Source organism: Archocentrus centrarchus, chromosome 15 (assembly GCF_007364275.1).
Source record: "Archocentrus centrarchus isolate MPI-CPG fArcCen1 chromosome 15, fArcCen1, whole genome shotgun sequence".
In the NCBI taxonomy this organism is placed as follows: domain Eukaryota; kingdom Metazoa; phylum Chordata; class Actinopteri; order Cichliformes; family Cichlidae; genus Archocentrus; species Archocentrus centrarchus.
Window position 1 is genome coordinate 25,008,237 of NC_044360.1, and position 21,019 is coordinate 25,029,255.

The window sequence follows — 21,019 nt, forward strand, 5'->3', positions numbered from 1 at the left end:
TTTTGGTGAACCTGTGCAAACTGTAGCCTTACTTTCCTGTGTGATGTTCTGCTGCTGTAGCTCATCTGCTTCAAGGTTTAACGTGCTGTGCCTTCAGTGTCCAGTGAATATGTTCTTCTGCTTGGCTCGGCTGTGTTAATGAGCAGTCTAATCAAATGACAGGTGACTGTATGTGCTTACAGTCAAGACAAAAGTGAAGCAGAGTTGAAACTTAAAGAAAATAAAGATAAATAAAAATCCTTGCATTAGTAAGCCATCATAGATTTTTAATAATAATTTAGAAAGCATTTCTGAAAACTAATGTGCATAATTAACAGATCATATTTGTAGGTGAACTTAGGCTGAACATTATATATATTATAATGTAATTGTTTTCAGAGACATGAGGGGAACAGGCAAACTGTACATTTTTATTGTTTATTAATAACTGGAACATAACAAATAATAACATAACAGTGAGGACATGAATTGGTTTACATAATCATACTTTTTCCACAGACTGCCATTACAGTGAATGAAAATGTGAACTATAACATTAAGTCTACATTAATCCCCATGTTCTTTCACTGGAGTAGCACTCACCAGATGATATTTTCAATATGAAAAAAACAAACAAACAAACAAACAAAGAGAACTAAAGTAAGAAAACCATCCACTGAACATGTCTGTTTTACTTTTCTTTGGCAAGAACGGCTCTGAAACAAATCATGGGAAAAACGCACAAAAAAAGGGTCTTTGACATTTTGAGGAGAACAAACTCCTAAAGTAGAAACTTTTTTTTTTTTTAATTTTCAGAACAAGTTCAGCATTTTGCTTTTGTCCACTCAATCCCAGCTTTCTACAACAGGTGATTGTAAAGGCGTCCCTTTTAATTCCTGGGCTGGAAACTTCAAAGTCACACATCAACAATTGAAAGCTATTGTAGAAGCAGCACAGGCACTTAAAAGACATTGACACTGACATACAATCTGGTACAATAGTCATGCAGTGATACAATTTGGCCGACATAACCAGTGAGGTAATAATTAACATACTGAAGAGCTGAACGAAGCGTCGTCTATGTTGGTCCAGCCAGTTTTGCAGCAAAAAAGACCCCAAATGTTGCTTACCCGTCCAACAGAAATAAAAGGGAACCAATTTTAGCATCAGATTGTTTATGTACAGTCGTACAGAAATATACACATCTACCAGTTAGTCGTCTTTTCTACAGGGTTGGTCTGTCTTTAGCTATCAAGCTTGTCCACAGCTTTTGCGGGTGAAGGCAAAGCCATCCAGTTTGCATAAACACTATCATTGGCATATCTTGTAAAGACTGGATTAGTGGCATCATGTCTGGTGAGCAGTACCGGGCTCGTCTCGGGCCAGTTGGGGTATGACATGCCTAAAAACGAAAACACATCATTTTTCTGCACTCAGTGAAAGATAAACAGCGTGCAGACAGTAAGGTTCTCAAATAAAACTCTCCGGCTCTGAGAAACGTAAAGTTATGGTTTTGTATATGTTACACAGAACTAATGATAATATAATTCATTAATTATTGTTTTTCTTTTGCCATTTTTTACTACTGCCTTGGGGCAATATGCAGCATGGTCTTTACTTGTAATCAGTGTCAACTGAGAGTTGCATTCAAAAGCCTTACTGTTTCTCTGTTCAGCATGGTGGAATCATAATTAGGAGATAATATACATTAGAAAGACAGGAAATTTAACACAATCTGGAATTCAAACCACAATAAGTGATTGAATCAGTGAGGACCTGTTTCAAATGTTACACACTGTTTCCTCCAGTGCAAACAAGTTATGAGATGAGGACAGTGTGGAAATGCAATGGAATGGGGAAAAAAAAAAAAAAAAACTATTTACAAATAAAAATGCAGATGAAGCATGAGTATGAGCAGTGGACTATAAATTAGAATGAAGGGTATTTATATTCAATATTTACAAATGTAGCATTTTTGGTCAGCGCTTATATACATTAGAAGCAGGTCCGAATGAAACAAAAAAAAGTCAAGACACAAGATCTTTTTTTTTTTTTTTTTTTTTTTTTTTAATCACTGAGCCTCTCATTTACGATGAAATGGGAGATATATCAGAATTAGCGAAAGGCATGCCTAGATCACAGTCATACACACTGGACTACGGGAAAAAAAAAAAAAAAAAGCCAATCACAACTTGCCAAAAAAGAGAGCTTGTGTAGTGTGTCCTGTTTCTAAAATCGAGTAAATGCATGGGAAATTCTACCATAGAGCTTGTTTTCAATCCATGTGGAGGGGAGGGTTCGAGGGAGAGGGGCGTTATTACAGTCCACTAGTGGTGTCTCCTCTTCAGAGAGGGCGTCGTCGTACAGCAGGGCATCAGCTGGAGTGGACGCTGCCAGATCCAGGTAATCCTGACAAGAGCAGATGAAGGTGTGATTAGGCTGATTAAGGAGGAGGGACATTGTAACACGCAAAGGTCAGAAACGTGACCTGTGCACTGACTGCAAGATCCTGCAGAGGTTTCTGCAAAATCTCTCTTTATTGCATCCAGTGACTTGTCAATTATTTGCTGGTGATAACAATGAAGATCAAGCCTGCTGCATTATAGGATGCCTGCATTCCCATGTGCTCAAACGCTCTATATTTAGCCTCAGTTCCGCAGCAGGAGACTGACTGGTATGCGCTGTGATTACACTGCCCAAGGCTACATTTTAGGATTGCTCTTCACACACTAATTATGGTATCTAAAGAGTTTTGGGCAGAGTGACAGTTCATACCAAATAACACAGAATTTGCCCGTGTGCATGGGACTTTGAGCATCCACCTAACAGCACATGTTGTGCAGCAGAAATGATAAACTAGTTATTTTAGGCCAGCTGCAAATCTGAAAGGAATGGGAAATGAAAAAAAAAAACAAAAACAAAAAGCCCCCAATGAAACTCCAACTTGTGACTGTTAGATCATCACCGAAGTGTTGTCAAAATCGTGCCAGTAATGCACGGAAAGAGGCTGATTCATAGCTCCCCCGCTTACGCGCTGGGGAGGAAAATTAATAAATCATCACAAGGTATTTTATAGCTTCAACATACCCGACTTTTCACCATCATCTTCTCCAGTTCTTTGCTGATGTCTGCGAATGTCGGCCTCTTGTCTGATTCTTGTTTCCAGCATCGGAGCATGAGGTTATACCTGGACAGGAGGGTGTTTTCACAGTGGGTGAAATACAGTGAGTATCATTTAATCCTCCCAACAGAGTAATTTTCCCTGAATGTGGTGCAGCGGAGTTATAACACTCAATAGAAATGAGGAGATGCTACAGCAGACAGAGTAACAGAATAGAGCTCACATTTCCTCCGTGCAGTTCTCTGGTCTCTCCATCCTGTAGCCAGTCTTGAGAAGGTTAAACAAGCGCTCAGGAGCAATACCTGGGTATGGATTTCCTCCCAGGGTGACAATCTCCCACAGCAGCACACCAAAGGACCAGCTGAAATAAAATAGAGAAGATCATAAGAATATTTTCATAAACAGATAATAGTATGACTTTTTTTTAAGTTTAGAAAAGGCCCTTATTTGCTTTCTTGCCAAGAAAAACAGCTAAGGCTCGCAGTAAAAAAAAGAAGTGTGATTTTAAGATGAAGTATTCTGGTGAATCATTTCTTGGAGAGTAGCTACAGTTTCCCAGAAAACTACACTTTTTTTTTAACATAATTCCAGTGCTCCACAAGAAAACATCCAAAGTGTCAAACCATTTCCCTGAATTATACTCACACGTCGCTTTGTGTTGTGTAAATGTGATCAAACAAAGACTCTATTGCCATCCATTTAACAGGTATACGGCCCTGGAAAATATAGAGAAATGTTGTTGAGTAACTATATCAGTATATACAGCAGTATCATAACTACTCTTCACTGATATTTTCTCTACCTTGCTCCTCTTAACATAGGAGTCCTCTTCATAAACATCTCTGGACAGGCCAAAGTCAGAGATCTTCATCTTCCGTCCTTCAGCTACAAGGACATTTCGTGCTGCAAGGTCCCTGTGGACGAGCTGTTGGACCAACATATTCATTTAAATGTCTCACAATGTGTTTGCAACACACACACACACACGCACGCACGCACGCACGCACAGACAGAGCTCCTCCACTTCAGCTGAAAGCTTTCTTTGACATTTCAGCTTCTTACAATGCACCGTCCACTGAACTGTTTTGGTCTTATACCTTCATTTCTGCCAGGTACTGCATGCCTCTGGAGATCTGCCACGCAAAAGAGATCAGGTCGCCCATGGTGAGAGCCCTGTCGTCTGGGTTCTCCAGGTAGCTGGAGTTTCGGTTGGCATCCCTGCCCATATAGCTTGGGCCAACTTTCCGACTCTCGCGCAGGAAATTACGGAGTGACCCATACTTGGCATACTCAACGATGAGATACAATGGACCTATTCAGAGAAATGGAGCTCTTAGACTCAATGTGCAACACACATGCTCTGGCATAGGATGTCAGGAGGACTGAGGTCTCACCATCCTGGCTGCATGCGCCGTACATCTTTATGACGTGTGGGTGGTTGACTTGCTTCAGCAGAGTGAATTCTGACAGTAGGTCACGCAGCTCACTGTGTGAGGCGTTTTCTGTCACAGAGGAAAATTGGGGGGTGGGGGGGGGGTCATAATGATGAAACCATTCAGCTCTTCAGACATTCACTCCTCATATATCACAAGTGCTGCTAGGCTTGTCTGGCCTTTGCCTGGGTAGATTTACCTTTAAGCATTTTCACAGCCACAGTGGTATATCCAGCTTTTCCTTTCAGCCTGAATGCCGTTGCCTTGACAACTTTCCCAAACTCTCCTTCTCCTAACGTCTTGCCAAGTACAAGGTTTTTACGAGGAAACTCCCACTTTGGATCCTCCTGTTGAAACAACACAATGACATTTTGAACTTCTCAAAAGTTTCAGCATATGATACAGAGGGGATGAAAGTTCTGGAAGAACCTTACCGGTATTTTAAAGGTTTCAGTCTCGATTGATTCCTGGGAGCCCCGGCGGACATTGTTGGCAGGGAAGCTAATGGGATAGGCTTGAGCTGGCCGACGGAAAGTCATCTCAGCGGATGCTATCGGGGGCTTTGGCGAGTTCTTGTGGTATCGGCGGATGAAGTATGAGGACAGGAGGATGGACACGATGAAGGAGAGAAGCAGAGCCGTGGCAATGACGGTCTTACACATGTCATCACATAGTGTCTCTGGAGGAGAGTACATTACATATTTTTTTTAAAGAAAGCAGCGTTCAAAGCTTTTCTGGTTCAGTCTAAAAATTGACTCACATAAAGGGACAGTATGGAGGGAGTATTTCACTTAATCTGCAGCAATTTTGTGTGATTTAGGACCACTCACCCTCAAAGTCGTCCTTCTCGCAGAAGCATCTGTCTGTGAAGCAGTAGCAGGTTCCATAGCAGGCCTTAATCCCGTTCCCACTCAAGCCTCGTTCATGGCCTCCAATAACAGGATCCTCTGCAGAGACAAATCCAGTGTGAGCATCGGCTACATAATGCAGAATGGTCTTATTCTCTCTGTTATGCAGGACATACTTGTACAGTCTTGCGGGCATATAGAAGGATTTTTACTTTCCACTGCATCACAAACACTATCTGGGCATGTCTGCAGGTCAGGGGAGCATGTTGAATAATTTTCAATTATTCCTAGGATATGAACACAAAAAAGAGGAGAAAGAGGAGAAAAAAAGAGGACAAACAGCAAAGATTAGTAACCAAACTGCAAGTTACTTTGTATTAAAAACCTGTTCAGAAGTTGCTTTAGCCTGACTGATGTTTGCCCTTGTCACTACAACATGCAATGGTTTTAACAGCAGCCCTGCATCACAGGCTGCTTTGGCAATTACAGGGTGTTACTCACACTTGTTTTTTAATCAAATTAAGACCACGTTTTGCTACTTCCTGTAGCCTGAAAAAGGATATGCATGCAGTAATTTGTTTCATTACTTCCACTGAAGAAAAAATGTTCTCATCTGGTTCAAGTCAAATTCCTTCAAGGTCTCGTAATCATTCAGTCATGCGAAAAAGTTACATGATTTAAAGGAAAAAAAAGTTTGTCTTTTTGAAAAATATGTGTACCTTTCTCCGTGCCCTGCCTCCATTGGCATCTCCCTGTTGTTGCCCCCAGGCCTCGGGTAGACTCACAGTCTGCTCGCTGCCTGTTCTCTGCACAGGGCAGGAACTGCTGGTTTTTCTGACCAACTTTGATTGCTACGTACAGAGGAGCCAAATGAGCACATTACCAAATATTTAAAGGACATTAGGGAGACAGTAAAATGCTTCGAAATAGTCTGCATGTGTGTTTGGTGTGAATTAGCTGGAGAGTGAAATGCAAACAGTAACAACTGCAAATGACTGAGATTTCCAGTGAATTTTAGTAATGTGCAGTGAAGATTAGCACAGATTAGATTATGATGTGAGAACCTTGTGAAATGTAAAGTGCTACAGGGCTGTTGCAGCCTTACCTGTACCGTCTAGTATGATGCGGATCTGAGTGCTCGCCTCCAGCTGTTCATTTCCCTCCTGAGCTACAACAAGGTACTGCATGTCCTGGCACTCGGGTTTGCGCAGCACCTCCGAGTCATTCACATACAGATGTCCCCATTTCCTGTCTGGGGACTGGGTGACGCTTATGGCTGTATAGCAGGCCTGAGAGTCAGCAGACATGTTCTTATCCGGCACCTCGAGTCGGTATATGATGCTGAAGCCATCGAACTGTTGGCAGTTTTCCACACAGATTTTGCCAACCTGACAGGAGTTGGGACAAGGGATTGAAAATGTGAATGACAGTAGAGAATATAAATGGAAGGATGGGATAATGCAAACACCTTTTGTAGACAGCTGAACAACGCCTGGCCTAAGATTTGTGCAGGTGATTTTTTTTAGAAATGCAAATTTGATTCCTAAATTTTTTTTCCTCTACATGATCTGGAAAAAAAAGTGCCATTGATTTAAATAATTTAATTTAATTTGATTATGGTATTTTTCATAAAGCCAGAATGCTCAGCTATTAAACAAAATGGTTTTGCATCATATTTGTGACTTGCTTCTTTGATACAAAGTATAAAAATCTGAATGAACAGCAGGTGGCGGTCTCTGTGTGTCTAACTTTCAATTTTTATAATGTTAAAATGTCTTTAGTTTCTAAATAAGGAATAAATATAACACATTATATTATCAAAGGATTGCACTCATACATGCTGTACCCCTGGCCACCCCAGTCTATAAGTACTGGACTATAATCACTGAGTAAAAGCTACTGAAGCTCCCAGAAGTTTTTACCTTCTGGGAGCTTAAAATAAAATTGTGTACTAGGCTAGGTTTTAGCAAGCCTGGCTGCCACAGGGGGATATCTTTGTCATTTTGAAACATACAGAGAGACCTGTAGTTATGAGTTACCATGTACCAAAATGTGTGCAACATTATGGCCTATAAAGTGAGTGTATAGTAGAATTAGTCAAATCAAGTGTAATTTCCAAAGCATCACGATGCAAAAAATACCCACAATTCACTCAGCAGTAGAATGAAATTTTCTTTAAGTCTCTCTGCCAGAGTTCAGCAAGAAAAAAAAAGATAGGAGGTCACTGATGGCTCATCTTGCCTGTAAATTTTGTCCCTGGTCACGTTCACAGGTCGCAGGTCAACAATGTTAATTATCTCATAAATAACACAAAGAAAACTGTTTTGAATCCATACTGTAGCTGTAACTCTTAACTGTCCATGGGGGTATAATGAAGGGAAGATTATATATTCTGTGTGTTTATCCATCCATCCATCCATTCCAATTCAGGGTCTTGGGTTGGGCTGGAGCCTATCCCAGCTCTCACCCTATGAGAGCTGGGTTACAGGCTGCCAGTCTGTTACAAAGCCCAAAAGTTTATATAATAAATATTATAATCTAAATCTAGACTAAACAGAAAGTTAAAGGTTTGTATGGTAAGTACCTGTGCATAAACAGAAGCTCGGCGTGAGACTGTGAATATATGTGTGATGTTGGGGAAGTGGATGTGGACCGGTAAGATGGTGACGTTGAAGTACAGCTTCACTGATCCCTCTAGACCCGGATAGGTGGTGTCATTGACCAGGTACTCGAGGTGCAGGGTGCGATTCTCTGTCACACGCAGGTCCCTCTTCAGAACAAGCTCTAAAATCAAGGAGAAATCATGAAAAGCCTAATGTCCTGATGTAACTAATGTAACTAATGTCCTCATTTGTAGCTTTGGAGCACTTACGGTACTTGTTCACAGTCTCTCGAATGCCTCCGTGAGCAGCTTTCTTTTCACTGAAGGAGTTTTTTATGTCAAATGTTTCCCTTATCCATGCGTCAGTGCTGATCCAAGTCCCCACATACTTGTTGTGGTTGTTGTCTAAGATTGGGGTTAAATCTCTGTCAAAAACATACAAGGCGCCAAAAGTTCCACCCTGGAAAAAAAGTCAGTGAGAAATTTCAGTCCTCATGTAAAAATGAATTTAACCAACACCGCATCTATAAAAAACTCCAAAATGACCACCTTTGTGCGATTATAACTGATGGTAATTTCTGCTAAATTTGTTCCGTTGATATACGGTGCGTTATCATCCTCATCGTTGACAAAAACGTCCAGCGATGTTTCCACCTTGCTGATGGTGGTTTCTGATCGGACGTTGCAAACCAGCAGGAGTCTGTAGAATTCGCTCTCCTCGCGGTCCAGCGGAGCAGTTACCACCAGCTCGTTGTCGTCATTTACAGCGAATGGTGCTGGGGTATCTGCAGACAAAAGGAACAAAATGAAATAAAACAATCATCCACTATATGAATGGGATAATGTACTGAATAGGAGATGATAAGGTGTGATTTAAAGCAGGACTGTCAAACATCTGCTTATAATGCAACGTAATTAAATAATATTAAATGCTTAGTTAAACACAGTGAAACTGTAGCATAACTAGAAAACAGTAACATTTTCAGCAAATTGACAAAGTGACATAGTCATGTTATTTCTACAGTGGCCCTGAGGTGCACAATGCAACAACACAACACAATTTCACTCAATGGAAAAGGCAGGAACAACGTTTGTTGTTTTTGACAGAACAGAACAGTCGGTGTTGACAGATTGATGTTATTTCCTGTTTTTATGCTACTTCCAGCAGTGTCTTCACCTGAATTTAACCCAGGTGTGGATTGAAGGATGGAAGAGGAGGCTGGAATCATAAGGGAATATTTCATCAAAGGAAATTCAGAATCAGGACTTTATGAACTGGTGCATTGTTTAGAAATGATACTTTGCCTTAGATATGTTTCTGCTTTAACTAAGCGTGGCCCTATGAAAGGGTATACAACTCTAAGCAAGTATGGGGAACCTGGCATAATAGTGCTCCATATCCTCAGTACTGTTGAAATCATACTAGGAAATACGCCACATAGATGCCCTTTTGTTTCTTTAGTTTCTTAGGATTTCAACTCACCTCTCCATTCTTTCAAAATCAGTTCAGAATCATCTTATTCAACAGCACTGTGGCTACTGTGGAATCCTTCAAGTTTCCGTGATTCACGATCTTCCAGAATCTGAAGTAGGCGTTAACATGGACAAATTTATCAAAAAGGCCCAGCAGAGGATGTACTTCCTGTGCCAGCTCAGGAAGTTTACCTTGCCTTGTGACCTGCTGATCCAATTCTACTCTGCAATAATCCAGTCTGTTCTCTGCATATGCATCGCTGTATGGTTTGAATCAGCCACCAAACAGGACAATTACAGACTACACCAGACAGTCAGGTCTGTAGAAAAAAAACTTGTCCCTCATTCAGGACTTGTACAAATCCAGAATCAGGAAACGAGCAGGCAACATCATTGCAGACCCATCAGATTCCGGACACAACTCCTCCCCTCTGGTAGATGCTACAGAGCACTGTATGCTACTTAGATCCCTCATTTATTGTCTCTACTAAAACATCCAATAAAGCAGATTCTGATGCTGATTCTGATTTTGATAAGAAATGACATCAACCTGCTTCCAGGTACTTGGTTTCTGTCCACTGAAAGACAAAAAAAAAGTCCCTACATTTACCATAAAGTGAAATGATCTATTTTGTTGTTGTGTTTTCTAAAATGTACCTCAGGGCCACTCGATGTTTCTCTTTTCAGAAGAAGCATCTGTCTCTGATGTGTCTAACCTGATTCCACACTGTAAGAGATGGTGTAGTTGGGGCAGACGTTGAGTCTGGTGAGACGTTGGAGCTGCCGTAGGGCTGCTGGGAACCTGTTTTCCATGATGTGGGGGTTGGAGGTATCTCTGTGTGGGAAGCAGAGTTCCTTCATATCTGTCTGAGCACACTGAGGCAATGTAGTGTTGACAAAGTCCAGGGTGATCTGAGCAGGTTTCCGTGTGATACAAAAGGACCTATTGGATAATCCAGGTAGCACCATGGCATGCAGGAACAACTTTTTCACAGACCATGACCTTTGATCTGATGGGACACACAGCCAAAACGAAAACAAGGGGCATTTTAATCTCAGACAGTGCTCTTTTTTGATGACTGTGCTCTTCTTTGCTTTTATCCAATTGCATTAAATCTGAACTTGAAGCCAAAGCAATATTAGTATGCTAAGAGCATAAATGTCAAGAAACTAATTTACTCTTGTGTGCAGTGAATACCTAGCACTGAAATAGGACTGTACATTACCATCAAAAGGCTTGTATCCAACTCACTTAGCTGGGCAAAGTCGTTCTCCTCCAGGGTTCTGTTCAAGAATAGCGTCCCAGTGTTGATGTCCATGTAGAACCAGGAGCTGTAGGGTGGAGGTTTGACAGACCGCGCTGAGCACAGGTAGAAATGTGGCTTCTCAGAGGCACTGTCCAGCATGGCGTGGACCTGGAGGAGGGGTGTCCCAGCCTGCTGCCCAACATATACCGTTTCAGTGTACTCCTTCTGAGGGAAGTAGAGACACATCGCTCCTGCACGAAAAAGAACATGAAATAATCAGATGTTTAAAAATCAGGCAGCCAAATAAATCACAGGGGAAAATTGTTATTATTATTATTGTTAAGGAAAATGTTGACTGACAAATAAGACCTGACTATCCTGCTGAGACCCTGTATTATTTGCAGATGAGGATGGCAGCATATCAGACATCGCTTTCTGGATGTTGAACTGTGTCAACAATACCCACTGACAATGCTGTCTGGCCATTGAATGGAAATGAACACATACATGGACTATGACAGGTCCAATTTTTTTTTTCACCTTCTGATATATCTTTCATCTCCCCCCCCGTTAGCGGAAATTGAAAGCAGGGCTCAAATGACACTTATGCAGCTCCTTTAATGAATTTCTCATGTGGTCAATAACATGTGGCTTCCGATTCTCCTTGCGTTCACCTTGAAAAGTTTAATTACAAGGGATAACATGATACGGAGGAGAAATGAATCATTACCTGCCAGAGGGGAGTGTGCGGCGGAGTAATCCATAAAGCGCAAAAGCAGGCTGCGTGTTTTACAGGAAAATGGAGATGTGAGTGTTCCTTCTGTAATTATATCCCTGTTATGTTCCTCTTTGACGACGGTAGGCGACCATTTAGGGAACGCACTAATGTCATTAGCAGACAGCAAAACTAGATTTTCTATTTCTGTTGGTGCAGTTGAGGCCTCGGCTCTGGTTTCAGACATTGATTTAATTTTGAGGGGCTTAGATGACAAGCTGATGGATAAAATGTGGCCGCCCTTCCTCAAGGATGGAGATACGCTCGATGAGGCTGCAGACCTTTTATTTAAACATGTTCTAGAGGCAAAACAAACAGCAGGATGCATTTTTGTTAATCCTGGTGGGATAGTGGGAGCCAGTTTCATGATTAGGGAGGATTTCCCATCTCCAAAATACAGTAATTCATGCTTATACTTCTTCTTGCATATACTTTTGACTGTATTTGACTATACTTGCATTATATCTATGAAATTAACAATTTTTGAGAAATTACCCAATAGATCTGAACAACAACAACAACAACAAAAAAGAGTAAAAAAAGAAACTGCATGCATGCAGCAACAGCTGTCCACACAGCCGGCTGTGCTTGTGTCTGAGTTGACCTCTGCAAATTATGTTGGGATGCAATTAGACTTAAAAGCTTCCTCAAAGTGCAAATTTTAAAGGCTTTTTTTTTCAGCTTGAAATATATTGAAAGTGTTCTGGTCATTCTGTTGTAGCCACACCAATGAAAAGACTTGAGATCACTGATTTATTAATATGAACCTGCAGATTATTAAACACTTCTTCAGCTAATAAAGAACATATTTAAAATGATGTAATTGTATAAAACTAAAATTATGAACGTATATAAACTGAACAGGCACACACACAATGGTGGATGGGCTTACTCTGAATTAGCTGGGAGTAACTTCAGAAAGGATACAGTGGAAGTGCAGGAGCAAATTAGTAAAATGCAAGACATCTGTCCAATCTGAGCATCAGGGATTCAAGTGTATACTTAAAACAACCATTAGAGGGCGCTGTCATCATTAGTGACACAGGCTCAAAAAGAGTGAAAACCTGCAGCTTAATCATTATCATAAAATATGACTACTCTGTCTACACTGATTTGATAAGATGTTAAATGATCCTGGGCTCATTTATATATGACAAGCCAGAATAGACTCGCATTACTTTCTGCAATCCCTAATCAGATATATTAAGACAATTGCATTAATCTACAGAAATCTTACACATGACGGCCACAAACTGAATACAGCAGATGACAGCAGCTCTGCAAATAAAGCTACATGGTCCAACGTGTTAACCAGTGGGAGCTGAACACTTTTATGAAGGCAGGCCTTGGCTGCAAGCCACAGTGGCCGGACCCCCTGCAACACAATTCGTTTATATCATTCAAAATTCAATTTCTTTCCAGGACAGAAGCCAACAGAAAGCAAGCAGTTTATATCAAAACTAATTAATTGAATGCATCAAGCAGGCCTATCTGAGCAAATGGCATCTTTGCTCTGTGAAGCCATGATGACGATTTTCCAAGGCATGACTCATTACCTTCCCTAAACGATGCACAAGAATGGCAGAAATATAGATGGTGATGACATTTTCACCTATTATATTCATGTCTAAATAATGACTGAAAAGATTAAAAAGATGCTTTATTTCAGTGCTTTGTCTCGGGATCAGTGAAGGATATTCTTTCCAGATTTTGACTCTGATAGATAATAAGCTGTTTGGGAACAACCTTGGCCTGTCATTACTCAGAGTGTGTAAACAACAGCATCATCAGCAGATGTTTTACAGCCTTCGATCACCTATAAAACTGATGCAGAGCTTCTGCATACAGTGTCATTCCTTTGAAAGTAATTTTGCAAACAGAGAGTGTTTAAACAGGAGGATTCATGTAACAATACGTGTTTACAGTAGATATCGTGTACTGCCGAGTGGGTAGTGAAACTGAATTTGGACGTGAACACGAAACAGTGGAAAACCCTCTTATGTCTCTATATACACGTGCTCTTCCTGGTTGTCGTTATACGATAGCAGTGTCTATGAGTTAATCATGGCTGCGTGTGTGCGTGTTTGTTTTGTCTCATATTATAACTGCACAAGAACAAAAAGGACAAAAGCTCATCACAAAATCTGAAACCATGCTCTCCGTCATCCACAGACCACAGCGTGTCTAGGACTGGTCTGAGCTGATAGGTTGGGACGCCCTCGCCATCGTCCCAGACAAAGACAGGAACTCAATTAGCTCAATGCGTGCTTCGCCTGATAGATTTACCAGCTATGAGCTCATGTGCTGGAGTAACCCACGGGCTTACTAGTCTACCTCTAAGTCTCCGTGAAACCAAGTGTGGATCTCCCACCCAGACATCCTCACTGAGCATCCATGTCAGCAGCAGATCAGGAAAAGTGACCCTGCCTGGCTGGTGTATGATAACTTGCCATAATGTCTATGTTCTTAGACTGGACCTCCAATGTTAAGAGCTCAGCCTCATGCCCTTTTTTCTCCCAAGGTCAATGTGTTGTGCATCTGTCCCTAGTAACGACCCATTGGAAAGGCAGTGTATCTGGCAGAATAGCGATCAATAGCCATACTAATCAACAGTGATGCTGATTGTTTTCCGCTGATGAGACAGACAGAGAGAAAAGCTGATGGCTGCACATGTGCAATCATGTCCACTGCACATAATATGGAGTCGTTTAGGCATCTATGAGTACAGACACTGAAATATTACTTCTGTTGTGCAAGTGTAATTTCACAGCCAGCTCCACAATTTAGTCCATCAATATCCACATTTTCAAGGAATTCATCATCTATTATAAAGAAGCTGCAGCCAGCCACATTAAGGAGCAGTTCACCCAGTTATATCATGGTGATATAAATAATAATCACTCTGAAACCTATCATGATTGCTCAGCTTCCAAAGATGTAACTGTTATTGGAATGGTTTTCTTCAAAGATTCAATTAGCTAAAAAGCTGCACATTCAACTATAATTGCACTTATGAAAGCTGATCATAATGTTTTGAAATCTCTCCCCCTCAGTTTCCTGTCCTATTATGCACAAATGCTTCATCATATCACACTGGTTTCAGAACCTGGAATCAATATAGGCATGACTGTGATGCTTTCAATCTCGAAACAATAATAAGGAAAGAAAGTCATTTCCTGTCATAATGACACAGTCATCAAAGTTTTCATCGGAATAATAAGATATCTGATCTGAGTTTGGAAAAGGCAGTTGGGTTCCAGGTAGATTACTCAGTTTACCATGATGCATACCGTAACATAATAATCAATTACCCCATAATGTAATCCAATTATTCCCTAGAGAATACAAGAGCTAAGATCCAATGAACCATGTTCATCAGTCATCAAGAAATCTAATAGAACATCTCCTTAGGGGTTAGCTGCAAGTACAAATTCAGTTTAAGGATTCCTCTGGGGGTGACTGTGGCATCAAAAATTGAACACGTGGTACATCATGGTACTCCAGACTGAGTTTGATGCAACAGTCATTAGACTGCTTTGATAAAACCCGTCTAACCTCACCAAGGCAGTGGTTAAAAGCCATCAGATTCACTGTACACAGAAGGAGGCAAATACTCTAAATGCCTGTGGCAAAGCACAGAAAGCGTATTAATATTAGCATAAATAGCTCACCGCCACAGGTTTCATAAAGGGTTTAGCTTAAATTACCAGTTTTAGGAATGAAGGACTTTATGACCAATGCTTACTTTTTTTAATGTGCTGCTGCTGCTAACACCATCCCTGTATAGAAAAACTGCACAATCACTACACACAGCAAGAGATCCTTAACAACATAACACAAAAGGGTCTGCATTCATGCTAACAGTTCTGTGAGACTGTATTTATCAATCAGTCTGTGGTATTTACAGTTACAGAATGCTAGGATCAGTTAACGTTGCATCATGGTCACAATGTCAGTATTTGTATTGTAACATTTTCTAATCAGCACTAAATACAGGCTGTGATTGATAAGAATGTCATTAGCTGCGCAGCTACTAGACACATTCAAATCGTGACCTAATTATTGTGTTCAATAAAAAAAAAATCATGGGATTATTAACATCATTGGGATTCATTTCCTCTGGGCTATGAATGTCTGTACACATTTCCATGGTAATCTATCAAGTAGTTGGATTATTTTGGTCTGGTGCAAAGTGATCAGACAAAACAACAGAGCAGCATTGCAGTCATAGACGCAAACTAACGAGGCTGAACACAATCCTAGGTATAGCTTACACACACTGCAGTATCAAGAGTTTTGTCACATTATAGAAATAAACACCCTAAAAATGCATTAAAGATAAGATTCACCGGTGCTACAGCATCATTAAATCTTAGCTAAAAATGGCACCGCTGTGTCGAGTGCCCACCGTTAGCACTACTAGACTGTTTGTTGCACAGCATCACAAAATGATAGATAGGATGGATTAAAGTATGTAAACGAGGGAGAGATGCTGCTTTATGGCAGGGGGTGGAGCTCGCTGATTTACCAGTGCAAATGGAAGCGAAGCTTTCAGAGTTTCTGGCATTGGCTGGTGGTTGAAGAGGGTGGAAAAATGATTTCCAGTCTGTTTACCCATTTCAGTAAAAAGAAGGACCAAACTAATGGATGCCAAGGTGGGGTTGGAAGAGGAGGGGGTGGGGGTGGGGGGACAGCAGCATACATATGAATCAACAGGATTTATGGAAAATGAGGTTTTACTTTTAGGACATTTTCCCTATAATGGTTTGATCTGTTCAGAGATATTACAATAAATTTGCAAATTAGATTCTCACTGGCACCAGTGAAGTAGCAGAGTCACACTGATTTCTGCAGCGTCACGCAGACCCTGTGGATTCAGAATGGCAAAGCTTGTTGTTTGTTTCATTCATTGTTGTAATGATGGGTCAAACACAACTTCACTGCTACACGACTGGAAAGCAACTTGTCAGGAGCCACGTGAAACCAGAGGACTAAATGCCCCGAGGGCAAAATTTCAATCAATGTCTCCTTGTCCTTTCACCACAGCAAATTAGATTCTACCCATGCATGAGAGCGAAGTGTGACCCCGAACTGACTAGAGGATCAGACGCAGGGGTTTGACAGGTAGGAGCAGCATTCGTGCAGAAGCAGCAGTCCACATTTAGAGGTTGGGACTCTCAGCAGTCTCAAGGCAGTAGTAATGATTTGGATGACAGTTATTTCAAAAACCGCAGGTCCACTTTGGCTGGGAACCTTACAGGGGGAGTTGTTACAAGCAAAGTTTGGTGACTGATAAAATGGCACGAATCGGGCAAAAATCAGGAGCTTTAGTAGAAAAGACAAAGAGGCTTAAGGTGCTGCATCTGTTCCAAAAGGTATCAGAGCATTTGTGGCTGACAGCATGTTTAATGCCGCTCATAAGCTTGAAATGAGTGAACATGCCAAACAGCTGTGGTTTTAAATCACAATGTAAACTGTTGTATGCCACATTTTGAGAAAAAAACTTTTGCTATTACGAGCTTTGAGAGTCGCAAAAAATTTTTTTTCTAAGATGCAAAAAAGTAAAGCACTCCTGTTCACATAGCTCAGTAAAAAAGATCAAATCTGCTTGTATTATGATGTTTCCCAGTTACACTCGAACAAACACAGCAAGTGTGGAAATTGGCAGTATTTATAATGCATCCATGAGCCACACAAGACAGAAGCTTTACTCAATTGTTATAATGTTGTAAGGAGCTAAATCAAATAGCAGCATGTATCAAATAAGATTTATTGGTCTGGTACTTCTCCAGAGGTAAAGATGCTGATGAAAATGATCGTTATAAGGCAAGGAAAAGGAGGTCATCACTGGAGAATACCTCTATGTTACGGTTTCAAGGGTCAGAGAGCGAGGAAGGATCAAAGATACAGTAACAAGGTCATGGTGGAAGAAAAACAGATCAATGCTTTTATGTGAAAACATCTGTGGCCTTTTTTTTTCTTTGTGTGTAAGTGATGGATTTCACAGATGTGCGTGTTAAAAACAGAGAGTTAATTCTGGTTTTCACCAGGTTTTATCACAAAATGTATTTTCAACTTTGTTCATAAAGCTGCCAACCAATCCTGTAGGCCTTTAGGTGCTTTATTGATAAGCCTGCTTTCATTGAAATCAAATGAAGCAAAGGTCATTTCAGTAAGCTCTCTAGAGTTCCTCAAAATGTAAACAAAGTCACGACCAGCCAAGAGATTTCTTTGACCTTTTTCTAAATAACTGCTTAAAATGCTCGCATCAAAACTGTATATGACCGAACAGTCTCTGACTATGTAAGCACAGAGACAGAAGAGCAGCTGCAACCTTAGTGGCAGCTAATGGGAATCCTCATAAAGAACAAAGAATGGAGACATCTCAGCACCCAATTCACTCCAGTTTATGTCTTGAACTACTTTACTTCAGTCTTAAGTGCGGGTCAGCGTCACAGGCACATTTAAAAATGCTGATTACTCTAAAAGTGAACACTGATTGCCAATTTCCTTTGTTTGATTATCTCAGCGAGAAACACTAAACTAATCAGTAAACTGGAACCTGGACCAGAAGTTATATAAACCCCACAGGGAAAATCCTTTTAAAGTGTTGTTCATGATTGTGGAATTTAAATTAAAGATCTAAACTCAAACAAAATCGAAAATATATAAGTATATTTATCACAAGGAATATCATGAGTGGACGGTCACAAGAAGGAAGGATCTCCTTTGGCGTTCAGTGAAGATCATTCTTAGTCTGGCATGCAGAACAGTGTGGAGGGTGGGATATATTGTCTGTATTGAAGAGAAATTTTGACAATATCGGCCTCTCTGCAACAAGGGAGACTCCCAAGTTTGAACTCCTAAAAACTTCTAAATCATCTTCAGCACGGTGCCACATCCATCGAAGGACCAGAGCCTTGACAGGAAAGAGAGTTTAGTTTTATCCCGAGTATTTGCACTCCGGTACCATTTCCACCACCTCTCCTATAATATACAGAGGACCACTTGGAGTCCTGGATCTCTCCAAGGCCACTGTTATCGCCTTTCTTTATGTTAAGCTGAAGATGGATCAGTTCGCACCAGACCACAAAACTGTCCACCACCTTCTGGTACAACTGCAGAGAATTTACCAGAATTCTGAAATTTAAAGCAAAAACTAATCAGTGACTCATACCACAATAAAAATCCACATTAGATGTAATGTGATACAAAAAGTGCATCACAACATGAGTTGGAAAATGACTCATTTGTAAAAAAAAAAAAAAAAAAAAAAAAAACATTTTTAAATGTGCCATAACAGGCAGAACATCCTTACAAAGCAGGGCAAAAAAACCAAAACAAAACAAAAAAATCATCTGTTTGAATCTGTGCGGTGATATGAGTCTGTTGTGTCATTCTGAGGTTAAGTTAAAGTCCAGCGATCAGAGTGGCCCGTGCGCTTGTATAACAGGCGATATTTTCCTGAAGAAAACAAACAGCCAGTGTTTGCCCAGAGATAGGAGCAGCTGCCGCACACCTGCCTATGGCTCACCTCTTGTCCTCTCTGAACAAGTGTAGATCTTTTGTTGCAACAAACAGGCAGATGATGGGTGCATGCACATTCACGTAGGGTGTAGCTTTCAGCACCCATTTAATTACCCACACGCCCTTGACATGTGAAGTGCAACGAGACCAGCCCTTTTCTTCTATAAATATCAGGAGAAACGCCCGCTTTGGTGACCATACGTGCAGAGTAGAGGACGCGATGTGGATGTATGTAAGGTCTGTGAGAACAGCATGATGTGTAGTGTGTGTGGGACTGAAAACAGCAGTATGTGTAACTGAAAAATAATCAGAGGATGTGTATCACATTAAGAGTTTCATTCATCTTTTGAATTACTCTGCAGAAAAGTGCTCCCCTGGGTGATTATGTAGGCCTGTAGTTTATTGCAGGTATGAAATAGAAGTATGAAATAGAGCCATTAACATCTTTTTTACATCTCAGATCCACTCAAAGACTGTGATGATAATGTGAGTTTTTCACCTTATATTCCCCAATGAAGGCACCGATAGTGACCTCTGTTATTGAAGTCCAAAAAAGCAAATTCAGAAATTCCACACAATGGCCTATATTTGTTCAAGCATTACATTTGACATACTGGCTGCACGGTGAGATTTGCACACTCCTGAACTATGAGGGACACTTTAAATATAGACTGCATGGGAGGACAGTGTTAGTACAGTTGGGCTGTGGGATTGTGGACAGGATTATAATATTATGATATATAGCTGTATTCATTTGACTCTACGTTTCATTGTTGTCATGCCACGCATAACCGGCGCACAATGCAAGTATCACTTTCTGGTGTGTGGCACAGTGCTGGCATTGTGTTCGTGCCCTTTCAGATACGTCTTGGAAAAAGCCTTTTAAAAAATCGCTCAGCTTCCAAAATGCTGCGATTCAGCTCTACACTTGAGCAGCCCTGTGTATCTGTCAGTTGCAATCTAGACTTCAGGTCCACTGGCTATGTTTGTGGCAGCCCCAAAACACCCCTTTCCTCCCTGTATTTCTGAGTCCTCACTTTGGCCAGCTTTGCAGATAGTTATAGATTTAGTGAATTTAAAGTGCTCGCCAAGGCAAATGTATTTTGATTCCTTCTGTGCTAAATGGTCTTCCTGGCAGACAGGAGAGTAAGAGATGAATATAAAGACGAAAACACTAAAACGAATGCTGTCAGAATAATTTATAATACTAAGGATAAATGCGTTTAGGATAAGAAGCACACATTAAATCACCTCCTCTGGATTATTAGTTAAGACCAGAGCATTTTTTTTTAAAATGTACAACATTTAAAATGAGTTTGCAGCTTCATCATGCGCTCCTTTACCTTTCCAGTGAGAGGAAAACTGATGAACCTTACCTTTCAGCAGAAACAGCAGCAGCGGCGCGTTTCCCCGCGAGAAACCACAACTTGACCCCATAATCGCGCACCATAGGTGAAAGTTTCTGAATGAAAACACGATCCAAAAAGTTCCACCGGGCAAAAAATAAATAAATAAAAAATAAGAATAAAACCGATAAAATATATAAAGGTGGGGCTATAAACCAGTGCGCGTTCTGCGTCCAGCTGAAGTCCTCAGTGTCCCATAGATGGGTTGCTGTGTGAGGCTACAGTGGCTGCTGCTGGGCTGACTGGCTGGTCTGGTAGGGGGGAGGGGGGGAGGAGGTTCACTGATTCACTACTCACTGCCCCGCTGCTTCCGCAGCAGCAGAGCGGCATAGCATCTACAGGAAATTTAAGAGCATAATTTAACAGCAGGTCAGTCATCTCGTTAAGGCTCTGCGGGGGGGAAGAGGTGGGGATAATTATTAACGATTATGATTAGGTGCGTAATGGTTCACTTTAAAGGTACAGTCGCTGCTTTAAAGGTGGGGATCAGGTGTGCTCGTTTTAATCACTGATTCATTATAAAGGGTGTGTGATAACTGCAATTATGCCTTTTTATTTATTTTTTTTATAATCTTAAAGTAACTTGAATTAATTAATTTATTTAATTC

General features: G+C 40.8%; 1 protein-coding gene across 2 annotated transcripts; it reads right to left on the reverse strand.

Moving 5' to 3' along the window:
- Positions 1–332: 332 nt before the first annotated feature.
- On the reverse strand, positions 333–20,608 carry ret (ret proto-oncogene receptor tyrosine kinase). Of its 2 annotated transcripts, XM_030747806.1 has the most exons (20): positions 20,382–20,608; positions 10,709–10,954; positions 10,173–10,466; positions 8,533–8,768; positions 8,254–8,443; positions 7,966–8,165; positions 6,487–6,769; positions 6,101–6,232; positions 5,558–5,668; positions 5,364–5,480; positions 4,968–5,212; positions 4,733–4,880; positions 4,495–4,602; positions 4,198–4,412; positions 3,903–4,025; positions 3,746–3,816; positions 3,324–3,461; positions 3,067–3,166; positions 2,241–2,388; positions 333–1,381 (listed from the first exon to the last, which is right to left on the reverse strand). In XM_030747806.1, the coding sequence occupies exons 1-20, from the start codon at positions 20,440–20,442 to the stop codon at positions 1,224–1,226; spliced, it is 3,324 nt and encodes a 1,107-aa protein (XP_030603666.1). In that variant the 5' UTR covers positions 20,443–20,608; the 3' UTR covers positions 333–1,223. The 2 variants fall into 2 exon arrangements, with proteins under 2 accessions (XP_030603666.1, XP_030603667.1); XM_030747807.1 differs by lacking the exon at positions 333–1,381 and having other exon boundaries at positions 2,209–2,388.
- Between the last annotated feature and the right edge of the window lie 411 nt (positions 20,609–21,019).

What these genes read in the sequence shown, in the direction of transcription:
- ret (XM_030747806.1), bottom strand. Translation starts at nt 20,442, where the DNA reads ATGGGGTCAAGTTGTGGTTTCTCGCGGGGAAACGCGCCGCTGCTGCTG. An exon ending in CTGAAACCTTTAAAATACCG is followed by an intron (nt 4,881 to 4,967) that starts GTAAGGTTCTTC and finishes TTGTTTCAACAG; the next exon opens with GAGGATCCAAAGTGGGAGTT. An exon ending in GAGAACTGCACGGAGGAAAT is followed by an intron (nt 3,167 to 3,323) that starts GTGAGCTCTATT and finishes CCTCCTGTCCAG; the next exon opens with GTATAACCTCATGCTCCGAT.